At 38.9% G+C, this 24,596-nt stretch overlaps 1 protein-coding gene across 7 annotated transcripts in view; it reads right to left on the bottom strand.

Annotated features, from left to right (window-relative positions):
* sepsecs (Sep (O-phosphoserine) tRNA:Sec (selenocysteine) tRNA synthase) overlaps nt 1–24,596 on the bottom strand; it is a 138,921-nt gene that overhangs the window by 10,378 nt on the left and 103,947 nt on the right. For all 7 annotated transcript variants that reach the window (XM_069925039.1, XM_069925040.1, XM_069925044.1 and 4 more), the window contains one exon: nt 18,795–18,888. In XM_069925039.1, coding sequence (XP_069781140.1) covers nt 18,795–18,888 — 94 coding nt within the window. The remainder of the gene's footprint in view (nt 1–18,794; nt 18,889–24,596) is intronic.

Raw genomic sequence — 24,596 nt, 5'->3', positions numbered from 1 at the left:
TATCTGCACAGGGTATTTTTTTATACTGTATTACATACTGCATGTTTGGTAGTCCTTTGACACTGCACTGAGAGGAGTTTTACACTGCAGCCCCACTGGAATCAGTTTGAGATTAGTCAGTGTTTTGAGAAGGTAGTCTCACACCAATTGTACTCAACCCCACAAGCGCTAAGAAGTCTTCCTAGTTAAAAACCTCTTTAAAGTCCATAATAGTAGAATTTGCATTCACCTGGCAGTTTATTATATTTAAAGCCCTCTATTTAATGTTTCATTTATTAAGTTTTTTGAAGAGATGAAGAAGATTGAGGAAGGCTTCTTCATGGATTTTAGCAAAGCCCTTCACAAGACCCTGGTTCGGACAGTCAGAATACACGGAATGGATGGTGAGTAAGCTAATTTGGCACAGAATTGGCTTGATGGTAGGACAGAGGGGAGAGATGCAGGATGCTTTGGCAGATTGGTGGTCTGTGACCACTGGAGTGCACTGGTCCACTGTTGTTTGTCATTTATATTAACAACTTGAACAACAATGTAGTTACCAGGGTTACTAAATTTGTGGATGATACAAAAATTGATGAAAAAGGTTGTGTGAGATTACAACAGGATCTAAATGAATTCACACTCAATGTTACCAAAACCAAGGAGCTGATTGTGGACTTTAGGAAGGGAAAACCAGAGGTGTATGAAAAAGTGATTATTGAGGGAGAGTAAGCAAATTTAAATTCCTGGAAATCACTATCTTGGAATATTTTTTCTAGGCCCAACACACTAATGTCATCATGAAGAAAGCGCATCAGCACCTCGACTTCCTCAGGAGTTGCGAAGGTTTAGTAATGACATCGAAAACCTTGGCAGACTTCTACAGTTGTGTAGTGGAAAGTGTGCTGACCGGCTGCATCAAAGCCTGCAAAAGATAGTGGACATCACCCAGAACATCACAGGCAAAACATTCTCCACCATTGAGAACACCTTCATGCAATGCTTCTGTCGGAGAGCAGTAGCCATCAAGGCTTGTACCACCAGGTTCAGGAACACTTGAAAGCTCACCCCCATCAGACTCCCAAAGAACAAACTCAGAGATTCATTTAAGAACTCTTAATCTGCTCATTATTTATTATTGAACATTTTTTCTTCCATATTGCACAGTTTGTTTACATTTCAATCTTTTGTATTTGTTTCTTTTGAGTAAAGTTTTTTTTGTACTACCGACAAGTAGATATTATGCCTGGCCCACAGGGAAAAGAATCAGGGTTGTATGTGAACTTTGAACTAGGAAAGTGGGCCATGGTACAGCAGATGGAATTAACCTGCAAGTGCGAGGTGCTGCACTTTGTTCAAGATAAAGTTTATTGTCACAAGTACCATGATGCAGTGACAGTTTGTGAACAGACATCTCATACATCATACAAGTAAGGCACAGGTAAAAGAGCAGAGTTATAGAGAGATCAGTTGGCATTGAGATAAAGCAACATAATTTTATTATTCTGGGGTTCATTCAGGAGTCGTATAATGGCAGGAAAGAAACTGTCCTTGAACAGATAAGCTTATCGATTTTATTCTCGTGAATCTTCATTCTGATGAGAAGGGTTGAAAAGAATGTGGCTGGGTGTGATGAGTCTTCTCGTCTGTACTCCTCCACATTACCATTGTCTGATATCCTACATGTGATGGTGGTGTCATCGTGCATTTATAGATGAATTTGGAAATGTCTTTGGCCACTCAATCATGAGTATTCAGGGAGTATAGTAGGGCTGAATACACAGGCTCGTGGTGCCCCAGTGCTGAAGATGATTATGGTGGTGGTGCAGTCAACAATCCTCTCTGGTTTCAGCCTGTGGAATTGAAAGTTATAGAACCACAGAATATTACAGCACAGAAAAAGGCCCCTTCGGCCCTTCTGGTCTGTGTGGAACCATTTTTCTGCCTAGTCCCCCTGACCTGCACCCAGTCTATAGCCCTCCATACACCTCTCAGCCACGTACTGTCCAAATTCTTCTTAAATGTTAAAATTGAGCCCAGATTCACCACTTCAGCTGGCAACTCATTCCACACTCCCACCACTCTTTGTGAGAAGAAGTTTCTCCTCTTGTTCACCCTAAACATTTCCCCTTTCACTCTTAACCCATGTCCTATCTATATTTACTAAGTCTTAACCTGTTTAACCTTTTCCTGTAATGTGTTCCTGAAATCTGACCAGCATCCTAGGAAATCTTCTATGCACTCTTTTTGTCTTATTGATATCTTTCTTGCAGTTAGGTGTCCAAACCTGCACCTCACACTTGTCTGCATTAAATTTCATCTACCAATTTTCAACTTATTTTTCCAGCTGGTCTAGAACCCTCTGCAAGCTTTGAAAATCTTCCTTGCTGTCCACAACACCTCCAATATTAGTGTCATCTGTAAACTTGCTGATCCAATTTACCACATTACCGTCCAGATCATTGATATAGATGACAATCAACAATGATTCCAGCACTGATCTCTGAGGCACATCACTAGTCACAGGCCTCTAATCTAAGAAGCAATCATCCTCTGGCTTCTCCCATCCAGTTATTGTCAAATCTAGTTTACTACTTTACTTTGAATATGGAGTCTTTGAACCTTTCTGACTCACCCCTATGTGGAACCTTATCAAAGCCCTTACTAAAGTCCATATAGACAACATCCACAGCCTTTCCTTCATCAATTTTCCTAGCAATCTCCTTGAAAAATTTTATAAGATTGATTAAACATGACCTACCATGCACAAAGCCATGCTATCTATCCTGAATCAGCCCCTGGCTGTCCCTGAGAACATCTTCCAATAATTTATCAACTACTGACATCAGGCTCACCAGCCTATAATTTCCAGGGTTATTTTTGGAGCCTTTAAACAATGGAACAACGTGAGCTACTTTCTAATCTGTGGCTAAGCACATTTTAAATATTTCAGCCAGAGCCCCAGCAATTTCTACAATAGCCTCCCTCAAGGTCCAAGGGAACACTTTGCCAGGCTCTGGGTATTTATCCATCCTTATTTGCCTTAAGACAGCAAGCACCTCCTCTTCTTTAATCTGTATAGGTTCAATGACCTTACTGTTCGTTTTGATTATTTCCCAGACTCTGTGTCCAGATCCTGAGTGAATACTGATGAAAAAAAAACTTTTAAGATGTCCCCCATCTCTTTTGCCTCATACAAAGCCAACCACTCTGATCTTCAAGGGGACCAATTTTGACCCTTACTATCCTTTTGCTCTTAATATATCTGTCAAAACTCAGGATTTTCCTTCATTTTGTCTGCTGAAGAACCTCATGTCTTTTTTTTTTGCTTTCCTTTTCCATTTTTTTTTCTTTTTCAATATTTTTATTAACATTGTAATTTCACATCCAAAAATACAGAGTACATTCTGATACATGTTAAAATTGAAAAAGATACATTACAATTAAATCATATCATTTCATCCATGGTACTCCACATTTTAATCAAACATAGTATTTCAAACATTGATATATTACTTTATGAGGAGTCACGTGATGGAGTAGTGGCCGGACGGTGAACTCCAGCCCTCTCCAGAAAAGTCGGGAAAAACAAGAGAAAATACAAAGGCACAGAAATACAAGTTAAAGAAAAGTGAGTATAAAGGTGGAAAGAAGATGGAGACAAAAGGAGAAAAATCAAAATCAACGGAAAGAAGAGAGGAAGAGAAGACAACGGAGGAAAAAGGTGAAGGCCTTACCTGTCCGAAGAGGCCCGCTGTGGAGAGAAGACCCCACTACCTCAGGTCGGTAGAAAGAGAACTACAACAATGGCTCACAGAGCCGAGTAAAAGTGCGCAACCGCGCATGCGCGAGGAGTCGCGCATGCGCGATGCGCATGAAAAAAAACACACCGACGGGAGGGGGGACCAGCTGGGGAGTCGATCTCCACAGCCGGCAACGACAGCTGCAGAACACCTGCAGCAAGAAGAGACCACAGAAGACAATGGAAACAAGAAAGAAGAGGAGGAAAGGGCAGCAAAGAAACAACAGATGGTCAACCTAGAGGAAGAAGAAGAGGAAGAGGAAGAGTACAGGGAAATAGAAGAAGAAAAGAAAGGCAAGGTAAAGGAGGTACTTGCTCTTGTTAGAGGATACATGGAGTCATTTAAAGAATGGCAAACACAGGAATTCAATGATTTAAGAAGAAGAATAAACAACACAGAAAAGAAAATAAATAAAATGGATATGACCTTAACAGAAATGGGGAAAAAAATGGACAAGATGGAAGAACGGGCAATAGCAGCAGAAATGGAGGTAGAAGACTTAAAAAAGAAATTGGAGGAATCTAATAAAAAAACTAAAGAGACACAAGAATTACTAGCCCAAAAAATAGATATAATGGAAAATTATAACAGAAGAAATAACATAAAGATAGTGGGCCTTAAGGAAGATGTAGAAGGCAAGAATATGAGGGAGTTTATAAAAGAATGGATCCCTAAGGCCCTAGGATGTCCAGAACTACAGCAAGAAATGGAAATAGAAAGGGCACATAGAGCATTGGCCCCTAAACCACAACCACAACAAAAACCAAGATCTATTGTAGTAAAATTCCTAAGATATACTACAAGAGAAAAGGTACTGGAGAAGACAATGGAAAAAGTAAGAGAGGGCAACAAACCACTGGAGTATAAAGGGCAAAAAATCTTCATTTATCCAGATATAAGCTTTGAACTCCTAAAGAAGAGAAAAGAGTTCAATGCAGCAAAAGCGATTTTATGGAAGAAAGGATATAAATTTACACTGAAGCATCCTGCGGTATTGAAAATATTTATTCCAGGACAACAAAACAGACTATTCTCGGATCCAGAAGAAGCACGAAAATTTGCAGAACAATTACAAAAATAGACTGAGGGATGAAGACGGGTAATGAGAGCAAAAATTATCACGATTGATATGTATGTGGGTAAAGAGGTATAAGAGTGAATTGAGACAATGGGCATATGTGAAAGTATCTGTAATTAGAGGAAAACATAGAGAGTATAGACAAGAATTAATAAGGGAAGGTAATGGAATAGAGAGAATAAGGAGGGAACTAAAAGAGTGACCTTTGTGACATATAAAAAACGAAATCTTTTCTGGGGGGGGCTGGGTGGGGGAAAAGAGCGGTCACTGCAAAATCAGTTGACGCTTGCGAGTGGATTCGCAAATCCAAATGGAGAGGGGAGATGTGGTTGTCCGACAAGGGATAAAGGGCAACTCAGGAGGGGAAGGGGAGATTGGGGATAAAGAAGATAGAAATAGGAGAATAAGGAAAATGTTGGATGTTGTAGGAATGTTGTCTGGTAAAGAGTTGAAAATAAGAAAACAGAAATGGAAAAGGAGGAAAGGTAATGATGGAAAAACGGAAAGAGAAGATAAACAAAATATAAAATGGCTACGCTGAACTATATGACTCTAAATATTAATGGAATACATAACCAAATTAAAAGGAAGAAACTACTAAATTTACTGAAAAAGGAAAAAATAGATATAGCATTTGTCCAAGAAACACACTTAACTGAATTGGAGCACAAGAAATTAAAGAGAGATTGGGTAGGACATGTAACAGCAGCATCGTATAATTCAAAAGCAAGAGGAGTGGCTATATTAATTAGCAAAAATGTGCCATTCAAAATAGAAGAGGAAATAATAGATCCAGCAGGGAGATATGTTATGATAAAATGTCAGATATATTCAGAGCTTTGGAATCTACTTAATATATATTCACCTAACGAAGAAGATCAAAAGTTTATGCAAGATATCTTTTTGAAGGTAGCTAATACGCAAGGGAACATACTAATAGGAGGGGATTTCAATCTGAATTTGGATCCAAATATGGATAAAACGGGGAAAAAAATTAACAGGAAGAACAAAGTAACCAAATTTATAATTAAATCAATGCAAGAAATGAAACTTGTGGACATATGGAGGAAACAAAACCCAAAAGAAAAGGAATACTCATACTACTCGACTAGACATAAAACATACTCAAGGATAGACCTATTCCTGTTATCAGCCCACATACAAGGGAGAGTTAGGAAAACGGAATATAAAGCTAGACTATTATCGGACCACTCACCCCTGTTATTGGCAATAGAGCTAGAAGACATCCCTCCAAGAATGTATAGATGGAGATTAAACCCCATGCTACTTAAAAGACAGGATTTTAGAGAATTTATTGAAAAACAATTAAAAATGTACTTTGAAGTAAATACGGAATCAGTGGAAGATAAGTTTATACTATGGGACGCAATGAAAGCATTCATTAGAGGGCAAATAATAAGTTATGCAACCAAGATGAAGAAGGACTATAATCAGGAAACAGAGCAGTTGGAAAGGGAAATAATAAACATAGAAAAAAAATTAGCAATAAAGGAAGATACAACCAAAAGAAGAGAATTGGCGGATAAAAAAATAAAATATGAAACATTACAAACATATAAGGTGGAGAAGAATATAATGAAGACAAAACAGAAATATTATGAACTAGGGGAAAAAACACACAAAATCCTAGCATGGCAGCTTAAGACAGAGCAAACTAAGAAAATGGTATTGGCAACAAGGAAAAAAGACAAACAAATTACATATAATCCAAAAGAAATTAAGGAAAACTTCAGAGAATTCTATGAACAATTATACCGAACCGAAAACGAAGGGAAAGAAGGGAAAATAGATGAATTTTTGACTAAAATTGAACTACCAAAACTACAAATAGAGGAACAAAATAAATTAACAGAACCATTTGGAACAGTAGAAATACAAGAGATAATAAAAAATTTACCAAATAATAAGACACCAGGAGAGGATGGACTCCCAATAGAATTCTACAAAACATTTAAAGACCTAATAATACCGCCCCTCCTGGATGTAATCAACCAGATTGATGAGACACAAAACTTACCAGATTCATGTAAAACAGCAATAATTACAGTGATACTAAAACAAGGGAAAGATCCACTCTCACCAGCGTCATATAGACCAATATCTCTGCTAAACACAGATTATAAGATAATAGCTAAACTATTAGCGAACAGATTAGCAGAACAGGTACCGAAAATGGTAAATTTAGACCAAACTGGATTTATCAAAAAAAGACGCACAACACGCAATATTTGTAAATTTATTAACTTAATCCATGCAGTAGAAGGAAATAAAGCACCGGCAGTAGCAGTTGCTTTAGACGCAGAGAAGGCCTTCGACAGAGTAGAATGGAATTACTTGTTCAAAGTATTGCAAAAATTCAGTTTACCGGAGAAGTATATTAATTGGATTAAAGCATTATATAAGGGACCGTTAGCGAAAGTGACAGTAAATGGACATGTATCAAAGCAATTTAACTTAAGCAAGTCAACGCGGCAGGGATGCCCACTATCACCATTATTGTTTGCGCTAGATATATTACTTTATTATATAAAAAAAAATCAAAACCCACTACTAAGAAAGAAGCTGTTTGGCCAAAAAAAAAGAAAATTCTTAATCAGAGTTATAAATGACCTCATTAGTCAACATTTTTACCTTCATAATAAATCAAAGGTTATAAAAGTAATTCAAAAAGGGCCCTCAGTGTTTGAAAATTTAAATTCAAATCAGAAATTGAGCATCTAATCTTCTCTAAGTTTAAACATGACATCCTAATTTCTTTCTTGAGGTTTTTCTTTTTTTTTAAACACTCCTCAAGTACCTTATATGCTCCATGTTGCCTATTCCTGTTATATACCACTCTCTTCTTCCAAAGTAGATCACCAATATCTCTCAAAAATCAAAGTTCCCAATCCTGCTAACTTTTTCTTTAAACCTGACAGGAACATACAAACTCTACTCTCAAAATTTCACCTTTGTAGGACTTCCACTGACCTCACACATCCTTGCCCAAAAACAACTTATCCTAATCCACGCATTCTAGATCCTCTCTCATTTCCTCAAAATTGTCCGTTCTTCAATTTAGAATCTCAACCCGAGGCCCAGACCTATCCTTCTCCATGATTAACTTGGAACTAATGGCATTAAGATCACTGGATGAAAAATATTCCCCTTCTGTCACCTGTTCTGTCTTTGTCCCTAATAGGAGATGCACCTTCACTTGTTGGTTCCTCTATATATTGATTTAGAAAACTTTTCTGAACACATTTATCAAATTCCAAGCCACCTAGCCCTTTTACAGAATGGGTGTCCCAGTCAATATGTGGATAGTTAAAATCTCCAGCTTTCACTTCCTTATGTTTCCTGCAGCTGTCTGCTATCTCTCTACAGATTTACTCCTCCAATTCTTGTTGACTATTGTGCAGTCTATAATTGTGCTCATCCCTTTCCGATTCCACAGCTCCACACATATAGCTTCAGTAGAAGAGCCCTCTGGTCTGTCCTGCCCTGCCATAGCACAGCTGACAAGAAATGTCACTACTCTTCCTTTCAACCTTCCATTCTATCATATCTGAAACAACAGAAGCCCAGAACACCGAGCTGCCAGTCCCGCCCCTCCTGCAACCAAGTTTCATTAATGGCCACAATGTCATAATTCCACGTGCCAATCCACGCTCTAAGCTCATCTGCTTTTCCTGCAATGCTACTTGCATTGAAATAGATGCACCAGAGAACATTTCCACTTCGTACAACCTGTTGACTTCTAACATTATATGTAATTTTCACATCACCTTTTCCCTCCTCCATCTACTCTGATACTCTGGTTCCCATCCCCCGAAAATCTAATTTAAATCATCTGGAACAGCACTAGCAAACCTTCCTGCAAGGATATTAGTTTCCCTCCAGTTCAGATGCAAGCCGTTCCATTGGAATAGGTCCCACCTTTCCTGAAAGAGAACACAATAATGCAGAAATCACCATGGATCTAATTAGAGAGAAGGGTGCTGAGAACAAGGTTATGTAGCTTGATGATTCATTTTTTTGGTACAATAGTGTTGAAAGTGGAACTGTAGCCGATGTCATAATCTAATACCAGTGCTCTTATTGTCCAAGTGTAGGGCCAGAGAGATGATGTGGCCCTGTTTCAGCCATATGGGAATAAGAGTGGGTAAAGGGTGGCTGGGAGGCTGCAGTTAATGTGAGCCACAGCCATCCTCTCAAAGTGCTTCAATGTGGTGGATCTCAGAGCCACCAGCTGATAATCACTTAAGCTAGCCACTGCCTTCTTCTGCATTGGGATGATCGTAGCCTTCTTGAAGCAGGTGAGTATTTCAATCTTTTGGGAAAGAGGATGAAGATATCTCTGAATACAGCTGCCAATTGGTCTGCACAGCATTGAGGACATGTCCATGAACTCTGACTGGTCCAGTTGCTTTCTGAGAATTAATTCTCCGGAAGGCCAATTTAACATCTGCGACAGTGACTGTGGATGCAGGATTACTAGGAGAGTGTCGGCCTTGGAGGTCATCTGGGAGTGATGCGCTGTTTATTTGCTATTCTACCCAATTTTTCTTTGTAGCCCATGATGACATACATGACCTGCCATAAGCACCTGGTATCTGTGAGGTTTGCCTGGGACTTGCCTGGCTCAGTATTGCTTCTTGGTAACTCTGATGGCCAAGTGCAGGTTGTACATGGTTTTCAAAAATGGTGCTGGTTCACCTGACTTGTACACCACATTCATGGCCTTCAGCATGGAATGCACCTTGCCATTCAGCTCTGATGAGCACGTAATTGCTAAGTTTGGGAGTTTGAACCAGGGCAGGATTTATAATATGAACTGCAGGCCCTGGGGAATGCTAATACAACAAAAATCCCTGAGGGTACAGAAACATAGTTCCAGGAAAATGGAGATACAGGGTGAGAGGGTGGAGAAGAAGGCATTTGACATGTGTACAGGAGTACAAGGTTAGAGAACAGGAGCAGGAACATCACATTACATCCTTGGAGCATTGTGTGAAGTTTAGGTCACCCAGCTATTGCAGAGATATCATTAATCTGGAAAGGGTACAGAAAATATTACAAGAATCCTACTGGAACTGGAGGCTAAAATTATAAGGAGATGTAAGAACTTTTCTCCCTGGAGCAAGCAGGCTAAGGGAGAACTTTATTTATGTTTATAAAATCACAAGGGGTATATAGAAGATAAATTGTCATAGCATTTTCCCCCACTAGGGGAATCTAAAACTAGAGGGATAGGTTTAAGGTGGGAGGGGAAAGATTTAAAACAGATCTGAGGGGCACCTTCTTTACACAGAGGATGGTGGGTATTTGGAATGAGTTGCCAGAGGAAATGGTGAATGAGGGCAATGTTTTTTACAATTACAATTTGTAATGTTCAAAAGACATTTAGAAAAGTACATGGATAGGAAAGGTATGGAGAAATTATGGGCTGAACATAGGCAAATGGGGATTAGCTTGAATGACACAGACATGGTCTGAAGGGCTTATTTCCATGCTGCAGAACTCTGTAACTAAGGTGTGGTGACAACTTTTAAATGCAAATGTCATTTTTGGTCTATTTGCCCATTACACTGACAGACAGCAAGGCCATGCATCAGATCAAACATACAAATGTCTTACATTCAGCAACATTAAACTACTAAAACAACCTTAATATTTTACATTTAAAATATATTTAAAAAGATAATATTAAACCAAAGTCATCTTAATTTTGAAAATGTAAATTATCCATTCTAATCGTTCTCTCTTACAGTTGCTTCTCCATTAACATTAAATATAGGCTGCCAGCTCCCCACTGGGTGGGGGTGGGTTAGAGCTAACAAAGTAATTTGCTATTGCCATTTTGCACTTCTCATAACTCCAAGTGCACCAAGAAAGACAAAAGTCACTCAGTATTCAACTGGGTTAATCAAATTAGCATTAAATCAAACTGAGAAAACTAATCATTGTTAAGTTATAAATACCAAAGTTATGTACTGTAATACCATGCTACAATGAATGTTTATTCAGCAATTAAACTGGTATCTTGATGTCATAAAATTATAATTACTTTCTGATAACATTTACACAATCTAAAGCAAAATCTGCAGAGATGGAGCTTTACTTTATTACTGCAGTGTGTAGAAAAAATTAAATTAAATCACTTTTCAGATGCAAGTACTTGAATTGATAAAAATCAATTAACAGTGAACAGCTGCAAAGCATCTCAAGTGCCACTATTGTAAGAAGTCACAGCAGCATTACTCAATTCACTGACAATACTCTTGGCAGTAGATTGAGATACAAAGATATTTTGAAAGGAGTGGTGGGATGTGATTCAATACCAAAACCGAAGTAGCAAAACTGGATGACAAGTGCAAAACAGATCACAATATGGATCTCTTTGCGAGTTCTGATTTCACCGAACCTTTAGTGATATCACCTTTAGTGAGGAAGAAGGCTGCGTCCTCGCACCAACCCTCTTTACTATCTTCTTCAGCATGATGCTGGAACAAGCCATGAAAGACCTCAACAATGAAGACGCTGTTTACATCCGCAAACAGATGGCAGTCTCTTCAATCTGAGGCACCTGCAAGCTCACACCAAGACACAAGAGCAACTTGTCCGTGAACTACTCTTTGCAGACGATGCCACTTTAGTTGCCCATTCAGAGCCAGCTCTCCAGCGCATGACATCCTGTTTTGCGGATACTGCCAAAATGTTTGGCCTGGAAGTCAGCCTGAAGAAAACTGAGGTCCTCCATCAGCCAGATCCCCACCATGACTACCGGCCCCCCCACATCTCCATCGGGCACACAGAACTCAAAACGGTCAACCAGTTTACCTACCTCGGCTGCACCATTTCATCTGATGCAAGGATGAACAAAGAGATAGACAACAGACTCGCCAAGGCAAATAGTGCCTTTGGAAGACTACACAAGAGTCTGGAAAAACAACCACCTGAAAAAACTCACAAAGATCAGTTGACATACCCACGCTCCTGTTCGGCTCCAAATCACGGGTCCTCTACCGGCATCGCCTACGGCTCCTAGAACGCTTCCATCAGCGCTGTCTCCGCTCCATCCTCAACATTCATTGGAATGATTTCATCACCAACGTCGAAGTACTGGAGCTGGCAGAGTCCGCAAGCATCGAATCCAAGCTGCTGAAGACCCAAGTGTGCTGGGTGGGTCACGTCTCCAGAATGGAGGACCATCGCCTTCCCAAGATCGTCTTCTCTGGCGAGCTCTCCACTGGCCACCGAGACAGAGGTGCACCAAAGAAGAGGTACAAGGACTGCTTAAAGAAATCTCGGTGCCTGCCACATTGACCACCGCCAGTGGGCTGATATCGCCTCTTGGCGTAGGTGCATCTTGGCACCTCACAGTTTGGCGGGCAGCAACCTCCTTTGAAGAAGACCGCAAAGCCCACCTCACAGACAAAAGACAAAGGAGAAAAAACCCAACATCCAACCCCAACCAACCAATATTCCCTTGCAACCGTGCCTGCCTGTCCCGCATCGGACTTGTCAGTCACCAACGAGCCTGCAGCAGACGTGGACATTCCCCTCCATAAATCTTCGTCCGCGAAGCCAAGCCAAAGAAGAAAGAAAAGAGGAAGTTCAGCCTCAACTTACTTTTGCTGTTGACAACTTGCTATCCAAAGTTGTCCCAATCCAAAACATTGACACCTAGCATGGTTAGCTTGTCTTGGATTATTTCATATCATCAAATAGACAAGAATAACATCTGCCCATTACACTGACAGACAGCAAGGCCATGCATCAGATCAAACATACAAATGTCTTACATTCAGCAACATTAAACTATTACAACAACCTTAATATTTTACATTTAAAATATATTTTAAAAAATATTAAACCAAAGTCATCTTAATTTTGAAAATGTAAATTATCCATTCTAATCATTTTCTCTTACAGTTGCTTGTCTCCAATCAGATGATCAGGTTCCCTGTTCTTTTAGGTCTAACCTGCTGCAGTTCAGCAGCAGATTCTCAGCCTAATTGTTGGGGAATTGCAGCAAGTTCATGCTTGGTTATGGGACTCAGAGAAGAGTCCAACTTCACAGCGCAGTCAGAAAAACCCCACCATTCAGCCCAATACATTCCAGATTTTAGTATTTGCATCAGAGTTGCAAATGTTTTTACATTTATGTGGCCAAGTACAAGAGGTTCAGCACAGAACTGCCAGCATTTCCCAGTAAGGTTTGCCTAAATCAGTCTAATCATTAAAAATAAGACATGTTTCTATTGAACATAAGGCCACCAGACTTAATGCAGTGTTCTAAAAGCAAAGAAACCGGCAGCTGAATGCATTTTTCAATGAGCTGCAAGATCTAGATGAAAAAGTTTGTTTGTTTTCCAACTTTATTATCGCAAAAAAATAGTTGTATGGGTTGCATAATGCTCTTTGTAAAAGGTACAAAAAGATTGAGATTTACAAGAGGAAGATTCACAGAAAAGCTTTTCTGAGTAACACTAACCCTGATAATGTGAGTTTCACCACAGCATTCCCTAATGATGTGTGGCAAGTTCTTACAGTTGTCAGCATGTCACCTACATGAATAATCTCTGCAGCTAGCTCTGAAAGAGACCACCCACCATAAAACAAAACTACACTCTTCCATCTACAGGGGAGTGTTGCTACTGAATGAATGTATTCTCCCAAGGTAAATAGGGTTGGTGGGGTAGATGGGCCCAAACAGGATGGTGCAGAGTGGTACCAGCAGAAGGAATGTTCTTTATTCAAGTGGACCACGGTGACCCACCAGGGCAATGGACAGACTTGCATTATACGAGACTATCTCTGCAAGGTTAGGGATGTGATTTTGAGGCTTTATAAGGTACTGGTGATCCCTCACTTGAGATCAGAGCTACAGTTTTGAGCTCCTTATTTAATGAAGAATGTGCTGACATTGATAAGGCTACAGGAAAGATTTAAAATAAGGAATTAGCACAAGAAGAAAATTTGATGGCTCTTGGACAGTATTCCTTCGAGCTCAGAATAATGGGGGACCTCAGAGTAGCATTTAGAATGCTGAAAGGCTTGAACAGAGTAGATGTGGCAAAGGGATTTCCCATGGTAGAGAAGTCAAGGACAAGAGGGCACAACTTCAGGACTAAAAGGTGCCAATTTAGCCAGAGAGTGGTGAACCACTGGAATTTTCTGCCATGGGCAGCTGTGGAGCCAAGCTGTTAAATGAATTTAAGGCAGAGATTGATATGCAACTGAATAGTCAGGGTATCAAAGGCTGCGGGGAGAAGGCAGGGGAATGGGGCTGAGTGGGACAAACATAGAAACATAGAAGATAGGAGCAAGAGTAGGTCATTCGACCCTTCGAGACTGCTCTGCCATTCAACGAGACAATGGCTGATCTTACCCTCTCTCCATAACCTTTAATACCCTTATACTGAAGAAATATATCTAATTCCCTCTTAAATATATTTAATGAACCTGCCTCTACTGCCCTCTGTGGCAATTAATTCATCAGATTCACCACCCTCTGGATAAAGAAATTCCTCCTCATCTCCTAAATGGTTTGCCTATTATCCTCAAACCATGGCCCCGGGTTCTGGATTTTCCCATCATTGGAAACATCCCATCTGCATCCATTTTGTCCAGTCCTGCCAGAATTTTATATGTCTCTATGAGATCCCCTCTCAATCTTCTAAACTCCAGTGAGTACAATCCTAATTTGCGCAATCTTTCCTCATAAGTCATTCCTGGTGAATCGCTTCTGCACTGCCTCCATTGCAAGAACATCCTTCCTTAGATAAGGTGACCAAAACTGCACACAATACTCCAGGTGGGGTCTCACCAAGGCCCTGTACAGCTGCAGTAAGGTATCCTTGTTCCTATACTCAAACCCTCTTGATATGAAGGCCAACATACCCTTTGCCTTTTTAACCGCCTGCTGTACCTGCATGCTCGCCTTCAGAGACTGATGTACAAGTACCCCTAGGTCTCTCTGCACTTCCCCATCTCTTAATCTATTGCCATTCAAATAGTAATCTGCTCTCCAGTTTGTATTACCAAAGTGGATAACCTCACATTTATCCACATTGTAGTGCATTTGCCATGTATCTGCCCAGTCCCTCAATTTATCCAAATCACACTGGAGCTTCCTGACCCCCTCTTCCGTGCACACAACCCTTCCTAGCTTAGTGTCATCTGCAAATTTGGAGATATTACATCCAATCCCCTCATCCAGATCATTAATGTAAATTGTGAACAGCTGGGGTCCCAGTACAGATCCCTGTGGCACCCCACTGGTCACCACCTGCCACTCAGAAAACGAACCATTTATCCCAACTCTCTGTCTTCTACCTGCCAGCCAGTTCTCAATCCACATCAATATTTTGCCCCCAATCCCATGAGCTTTGATTTTGGAAGCCAGTCGTTTATGCGGGACCTTATCGAAGGCCTTTTGGAAGTCCAGGTACACCACATCCACTGGCTCTCCCCCATCTATTTTACCTGTCACCATCTCAAAGAATTCCAATAGATTTGTCAAGCACGATTTACCTTTTGTATATCCATGTTGACTCCGTCCGATCCCTTCTCTGCTTGTCATATGCTCCGCTATTACATCCTTAATAATGGATTCCATCATTTTGCCCACTACTGATGTAAGGCTCACCGGCCGATAATTCCCCGCTTTTTCTCTACCCCCCTTTTTAAATAGTGGAGTAACATTAGCTACCCTCCAATCCATGGGTACTGATCCTGAGTCTATCGAGTTTTGGAAAATAATTCTTAAAGCATCTGCTATCTGAATGGCCACTTCCTTGAGTACCCTAGGATGTAGATTATCAGGCCCTTGGGATTTATCTGCCTTCAATCACATCAATTTCCCCAAGACCATGTCCTTAGAGATACTGATTTCTTTCAGTTCCTCCTTTGCATTAGTCTCTATGTTTCCCAACATCCTTGGGAGGTTATTTGTATCCTCTCTTGTGAAAACAGAACTAAAGTAAGAATTTAATTGGTCTGCCATTTCCTTATTCCCCATTATATATTCCCCTGATTCTGACTGCAAAGGATCTACTCTGGATTTCACCAATCTTTTCCTCTTGACATATTTATAAAAGCTTTTGCAGTCGGTTTTTATATTTGCCGCAAGCTTACTTTCGTAATTTATTTTTGCTCTCTTGATTAATCCCTTTGTCCTCCTTTGCTGCATCTTGAACTGCTCATGATGGATTGGTGGAGCAGACTTGATGGGCTGAGTGGCCTATTTCTCCTATACTTTTGGGTAACCTGAGAATGCCAGAAAATGCTCATGTCCACTCCTCCTGCCTCTGGGGCTAGAGAATTAGATAAGCCTTCTCTCCTTGACAATGAAATACAGATGCCTTCCACAATGCAGTGGTGAGATGTGGCAGAGATCATAATTGGTTGCCTGGAATGATTTTGAGGATAGAAAGCTGAATGACTTGAGCCTGACCTTTGTGAACAAAGTAATCCGTGAGGCCAAATACTGCATTTTGAGTGTTGGCCCTTTAAATTAAACAGTGTAGAAAAAGAACTTGCAGGCAGTTGGAATTTGCATGTTGAAGAACTGTTAACATAATTTGGAAGATCAAATGAGTTGAAGCAAATTAAACCTCATTAAAGCATTAGGAGCCAAATTTTCAAATGGATACTAAAGCAGAAATCTGTGCAATATTCCTCCAGGTTAAGCTCATTTTCAGTTGCACTGTACTTGATTTTTGGGGTTGTCGAAAGGAACCTTTGGTCTTGATTTCACTTTCATATGAAACTAAGAAACATGTTGAAGAAACTTATTTTCTTGTTTCCTAATGCCAATACCTTTCAGGTCTGTCACCAGTTCAATAAATCTTTAGAAATCATTTTCCTGTAACCTGAACCTTCAAAGCATAGTTATGTCTTTATATTGATTAAATGTTCAAGTAACAATAAAAGACTTAGTGTCTAAACACACTTGCTCATCAGCCGTATTGAGCACCAATCATGCATAACATTTCAAGCCAATTGTGAATTCAGCCAACATACAGAACTATTGTATATTTTGGCATATAAGTTGACCAACATATGTCGACCACCATTTTTTTATGGTATATCAGGCATACAAGTTGATCCCCATTTTATGGGCTGTCCAGGCCTCCCAGGAACAACACATTTTTTTTTTAAAAACACCTCAATCACAAGTGACAACACTGTAAAAAAAAAACCTTGCCCTACCTGGCAGCAAAGATGACAGCCCATGGAGCTGGAGCAGCGATACTGTGTTCCAGGCAGGAGCAGGAACATCGGTCTACCAGGCAGGAGCGGCAACAGTGACCTCAGGGTTCCAGATAGGAGCAGTTCTGGCAGCGCCCAGTGGGGCAGTGGTGCCGGGGAGTGGCGGCACTGGCAGTGGGGAGGTGCTTCTAGCATCAACTTGTATGCCGAATTGACGTCAATCTGTTTTTTATTGGTGAATTTAATGTCTCAAAAGTATATCTGGCATATAAGTCAACCCTCCCTTGTGAAAATTTTTAGCATTTCACAACTCAACTTATACGCCAAAATATATGGTATTTTCTAAATTCTCCAAATTGATTGTACGCTTGAAATTCTGTTGCAAGAATCATAATAAATAAGCAAAGATTTACTGTAAAACTAGATTTAATGTAGAATAATGTACAGCATAAACAGAATATCATATTTCTGGATATAATTGTAAATCACTCTGATATTGGTGCCATTAAATCTTTGCACTGCCAAGTTATGTTAAAAACCTGGACAAACAATGGCTATAACTTACAAAGTAATGCAGGAAAACAAGATGGCGCAGAACTCATGGGAAACAGTAGTGTTGCTCAAAATATTCACACTCTAGCAAAATATTGAATTACAAATGAACTGTGAATAAACACAGTGATGTTACAGTGACCTCTACTGCCAGAAACAATATATTGAAAGAGTCTGATTAAAGGTCCCTACTGATAGGAAGAAATGTAAACTCTGTAAAATGGATGTCCATTCTAATGAATATTGTAGAACAATTGTTGCTTTTATTTCCGATTTTTAACATCTGTAGTACTTTATTCACCCTCCTCCTTTACCCTTCCCAATGTTGATACCTTTATTTAGCATGCTTCTATCATTTCTTCACCAACTTTGCTTAAAATGGATAACCACTGACTGGAAAAGATCCAAATTTAAATTATACATCATAATATTCTCAAAATGGGAAGGTTTCACCACTTCTGCCTTATCATTTTTCTGCATGTCTACCGTAAATATGCATGTTTAATGCATTTTGAGTATAATCCGACCCCCATTTTTGAGGGGAAAAATGGAGAAAAATTTTACCCACGTGTATAATACGACCCCCTCCACTTGCCCGCCCGATTTGCGCTGCCGTCTCTCTCCCCCCTCTCCCGCCCAATCCGCACTGGCGTGTCTCTCCCCCCTCGCCTGCCCGATTCCCGCTGCTGTCTCTCTCCCCCCTCACCCACCCAATGCGTGCCCGATTTGCATTGCCATCTCTCTTCCCCCCTCGCCAGTCCGATTCGCATTGCCGTAAATATGCGTGTATAATGCGACCCCCCCCCCTACCTTGAGCTTGAATTTTGATAAAGTTTTCACTTTTATATACGCATATTTACGGGTAGTTTGGGTTTCTGGACAGTGAACTAAACTAAAATGATGAAAGTCTCCTGAGCTAATTCCAATACAATATCTTTTTTAATCTTTACATTGTAAATTCTGCACTCTCTCTATTTTGTTTATATCTTTCCTATAATTTGGTGACCAAAACTGTACACAGTTCTCCAGTCTGCTCAATCCAAACTACTGAATAAATTGGGCTTCTATTGCAAGAAAATATACTTAGAATTGCTTGTTCTATAGAGTTCAAGAAGACACAATAATTCCACACAGGAATGAGAAAAAAAAATCTGATCTACCTAAAGACACGGTGTTATTTGAGGTTCCCAGAAGTCTTTCACCATGAGCTTCGGACAACTTCTTTATTTCAGTGGAAAGATAACTGAACATTTCCTGCAAAAAACAAATTTCATCTATTAGTCTACAAAATAATTCACAGAAATATCTCCACTTTACCTATAATTAAGTCATATCATATGGGAATTCTTTTCAATTTTGCATGCACTCAACTGTCCCCAAATGTTGATCGCTACTTTGCCTTCACAGATGCTGCTTTACCCACTTGAGTATTATGAGCAGTTTATAACCATATAACCACTTACAGCACAAAACAGGCCAGTTCGGCCCTACTAGTCCATGCCGTAACAAATCCCCACCCTCCTAGTCCCACTGACCAGCACCCGGTCCATACCCTTCCAGTCCTCTCCTCTCCATGTAACTATCAAGTCTTTCCTTAAATGTAACCAATGATCCCGCCTTAACCACGTCTGCCGGAAGCTCATTCCACATCCCTACCACCCTCTGCGTAAAGAAATTTCCCCTCATGTTCCCCTTATAATTTTCCCCCTTCAATCTTAAACCATGCCCTCTAGTTTGAATCTCCCCCACTCTTAAATGAAAAAGCCTATCCACGTTTACTCTGTCTATCCCTTTTAAAATCTTAAACACCTCTATCAAGTCCCCTCTCAATCTTCTACGCTCCAGAGAAAAAAGCCCCAGTCTGCACAACCTTTCCCTGTAACTCAAACCTTGAAATCCTGTCAACATTCTCATGAACCTTCTCTGCACTCTCTCTATTTTGTTTATATCTTTCCTATAATTTGGTGACCAAAACTGTACACAGTTCTCCAAATTTGGCCTCACCAATGCCTTGTACAATTTCATCATAACCTCTCTACTCTTGAATTCAATACTCCGATTTATGAAGGCCAACACAACATTCCAAATGCCTTCTTCACCACACCATCTACCTGAGTATCAGCCTTGAGGGTACTATTTACCACAACTCCTAAATCCCTTTGTTGCTCTGCACATCTCAATAGCCTACCATTTAATGCATATGACCTATTTAGATTTGCCTTTCCAAAATGTAACACCTCACACTTATCTGTATTAAATTCCATCAGCCATTTCTCAGCCCACACCTCCAGCCTTCCTAAATCACCTTTTAATCTACGGTAATCTTCCTCACTGTCCACAACACCACCAATCTTTGTATCATCCGCAAACTTGCTTATCCAATTCTCCACCCCCTTGTTTTTTGCTCCATGTTGTAGCATCTGAATTCCATTGGGTCAACATGACAACTTGATTTCTTCTAATAGATCTAGAATATTGTCATTCCTCCACTGGTTTTAAGAAAAAAAAATTAATAAACAGTTTACCAACAGAAAATATAATGAAGCTTGGATATATGAACAAAAGTGTTCAAAAGTCACAAACCCCACCCCCCACACCAATAAAGCAGAGAAACTACGAAGAATTAGCTATCTTGACAACCACTTTATAAAGTGAACTGTCATAATGCACCATAATGCACAACGTTTACCATAAGCCGTAAAAAGTCTTAACAATACAGATAGTCCTCAACTTACGATGGTCCAACTTATGACTTTTCAAAGTTACGATGGTTTGAATCCATAACTGTATTTCAAATTTTGACTAGGCACTGTTTCAGTCCCCACACTGATCTCACTGCCCCGCTCTCTCCTGACAGCCCCATCTTGGACCCCATACTGATCACACTGCTTTTTTTCGACTTACAATTTTCGACTTGTGATACGAATGCTGGAACGTAACCCCATTGTAAGTTGAGGACTACCTGTATTGAGTTGTAAAACATATTGATCCTCCTAATATGTAATACAATGAAGACAAGTTTCTTCTGTCACCCAAACTATTAAAATATACACATAAAAATCATTGGAAGGCATTGGAAGGGACTGTTATCAGTCACCAAGTGTTCTGTACACTTTTTATTTAACTGATTCTTTTAATTTCGTGCTAATACAACGCTTCCCTATAATGAGAAAAACTTTAATTTGTAGATTTTTCTGTGCAAAAGTAAGGAAAAGGGGAACATGTTCTTATTAGCATTTACTCTGTTCTGATGTCCTGTCATCTCATTTTCTTTTATTTTCTCATCACACAAAGATGAGGATTCCTGTGCAATAACATTTCATGATTTTATCAGAGAGACTATTTGCTCATCATTACCTTATTCAGATATACTTTTATTACCTTAATAAGGCCCCCAAATTTTAAAATCATACTACTATTACTTATTTATTTTTTATAGTCTGTGGATTTTGATGAAAAGCAACAGCACCTTTCTTTACACTACCTCAAATCCATATAAATATGAATAATATAATACAATGATCATAAATCAAATATATTCAAAGAGGACAATACTTATTTTACTTAAATGGAGATGGTTTGCAGTGCTGGAAAAGTTGCTGATTGCACCCAGAATATGGGTCTTTCATGTATGGACCTTATCCATTTATGTACAACTTTGAGTACTATTCTAAATGGGAGACTACATCCTTAACATTCTCAGACATACCAATGCTATTCTGAGGGCATAATGAACTGCACTTATGATAAAATAAGATTTCCATCAGTTATTTGCGCAGAAGGAGCATATTATTTTTCTGTTTTTATTCTATATTCAATTTTATATTTTAGTTAACCAACAAACCTAATTGCCCAATTAAAATTTGCAGATCATTACATCATTCTTCTTTTGTCTTCATATTTACACTGATCCTGCAACTATTATAGTAAACAATAGGTCACTAAACTACCCATCACAATCCCGAGAATATTAGAAATCTAAGCTTTGGTAACAGTCATTCGCTGAATTTGTTTCTGGTGGTAATAATTTCTATAAATGCATTTTCTCTCAAGATGATAAAAATATCACAAATTAATGTTTTGGTTCATCCTTTTACAGCAGTTTCCAACAGTGCATGTTCTACATTGTAATTCTGTAACCAGTAATTATTTTTAAAAATATATATGCAATACTTATCGTTTACACACTATTAAATCTCCATGGATTCTAAATAAAGAATGTTGACTGACTACAGGACATCTGTGTAAATGACGTCATTAACGAACATTTAATGAGTCTTAGAAAATTAATGTAATTGTTCTATTTTATCTTAATAGGATCCTTCTACAAGTCAAACTGAATTGATCTACTTTAAATAGGACAAAGAAGATTGTTTATTCAGGATAAAGACTTTACTGAATACTAATTAAACTAAAATGCAAGACCAACAAAAAAAATCCCACTCTTTAATTAAAAAAAACAAGCAAGCAAAACAGTCAGATGAAAGGAAACACACAGAAAGGCAAACATCCTTGGATTTTGCAAACATATATCTTCTATTATCCACTGTCAGCTATATGTTAGGACATATATTCTATGCTACAACTTAATTGCCATTCAAGATTGCCATATTCAGCATCTCATGCAAAATAAAATGTTTCCAGAGTTAAATTATGCTAAAAGATGTTCACAGTTTAATTATACAGAAATTGTAATTGTGGATTTAAAAGAACAGATTATAAAATGTTGATATAAACAGGAACTAGTTGAAATCTTTCCTGCCAGCTAATGATGCAAGATCATATGATGAAAATCAAATATCTTCAGCTGATTGAAGTCAAAAGCCACTAAAATATAATATGTAGTTCATTTGATGCTGAAAGGTTCTTTATGATGTTGGATACTTTCAACTGAGCAGCAGGTCTAGGCTTTTAAGTATTGTGATACACCTTAAATATGGATTTCTTTGCCCAAATTTCTGAATAGAAGAGGGAGAGAGGTGGATCATAAGGAAATGAAAAATAAAATAAAATGCTTCCTTTTACATTAGCAGGAACTGTATAAAGAATAGATGCATTTCCCTTTCTATATTTCATGTAACCAAGGATACACAATGGCATCAGATAAACGTCTTCCCCAGCAGTGCATTTGGTCCTTTGCAATGACTATAAGCGGGAAATTTGTTTTCTCCCCACCAATTGTTGACTGTACTGAGTTTTTCTTAATTTGACTCTTGCTAAACATTTAAACTTATGAAAATACTGTATATATGAAACATTAACCTCAGAAACTCATCAACAACTTTTATGAAAATATAATCAGTCATTCAATTAGAATCTAGAAGTGAAAACTAATTCTCCTCATTTATCATCAATATAAGTTTATTGTTTAAATGAATTCAGCATGTATCACGAAAGAATACGGATTACCCCATTGTGTGGAATAATTAGTTGGCGTCTCATTTGCGCAGTCCAAAGTATTTGGACTTTATTCCAAGCTTTTCTGTATTTTTGACAAACAAAAGTGGCCCAGCATGTAAATGTGCATGAATTTATTGTGCTACTTTTAGCATTTAGACTTGCAACTAGCCAGCCATCACTGCCCGGTTAGGAATACTATATGAATGCAGTAAAGTACTGTGACAGCTGCCATAAATCAGCAAACACCCCAATGCATTAATCTTTTTACTTGTAACTGTCATTTTTTTTATCCTCCCAAATAAAAACTTATTTGCATTCTATGTATTTTATAGACTGATTAAACAGTTTACCAGAAATAAAGACAGTGAAAATTTCTTTAATCTCTACATCTTAGTCCTTCTTTTAAAGTTTTAATCAATTCATTATTATTTTTCCTTATTTTCCATTCAATTTTTTTCTTGCCTTTTCCCAAAGATGGTGAATGCACAGCATTTGAGATATTGGATCACACCTTCTATATTTGAATAAGTAAAATGCACTTTCTTTAGCGCTTAGATGTTAGCAAGTGGTTTCAAGGACTTTATTAACTTTTGAAATGCAATTTTGTAAGACAGAACTTCCATGGATTAGTTAGTTATTAACCTTGTGAAGAGAGGTGACTAGATCAGAACTGTTAAAACAAAATATTATCTTTCCAATTATTTGCATTATTTTTAAATTTCATTGAATTTTTCTCAGAAATAAATTTAGAAAACAATACCCTTGAACTGAGATTTTAGAATTGAAATGAATCTTCAATGAATTCACCATTGTACTCAACTACAACAAAATGCACCAACCCTTTTGCTAATTTATTTTCTTCCTGTTGCATAATGGTACCTCAGGTTTGAGATTTGCAATTTGATACCTGGACCCCAACATATCTTCTGATTAGTCCAAAAAGATGATTAATAATTACACTTGCTCATGAGGAAAACAGCAGCATAGATCTTGGCATTCTTCCATTTATCATCTATTTTCCCTGCACCAGTTCAGTTGATATTTCCTTCATAGTTAAAAATAATTTTCCTATATTGCATGCTAAACAAAAATTGATTGCATTTCTCACCTTCTCAACTGCTTCAATTTAATGTCACCTGCAGTGAAAGGATAAATTATATAACTAGCCAGGACAAGCACGAAGATTTGACGCTTTCCATTGACATCCTGCTTAAGAACTAAAAGGTGTGGGGAGACGGACAGTTTAAAGGGAGAGGGAGGTGAAGGGTCAGTGGGTGATAGGTGGGCCGAGGGAAGGGTGAACGATGATTACAGATAGATCTGCATGGGATGGAGTTGGAAAACAAAGAATGATGAAAGCAGACAAAGGTAAGGCAAGGAAAAAATGGGGAGGTAGCAGTGGGAAAGGGAGGGCGAAGGTGGGGACATCTGCTGAAGGAAGCGCTACAGCCCAAGGGCTTCACCCTCCACTGTGCTGACCAGGAAAAAACAGAGGAGGCAACATTTGCATCATCATCGTGGTGCACAAATGTGATGGTCATGTCCCCCTCCTGCTTCCCCGA

Source organism: Narcine bancroftii, chromosome 3 (assembly GCF_036971445.1).
Source record: "Narcine bancroftii isolate sNarBan1 chromosome 3, sNarBan1.hap1, whole genome shotgun sequence".
NCBI lineage: Eukaryota > Metazoa > Chordata > Chondrichthyes > Torpediniformes > Narcinidae > Narcine > Narcine bancroftii.
This window is presented reverse-complemented; position numbering and strand designations above follow the sequence as displayed.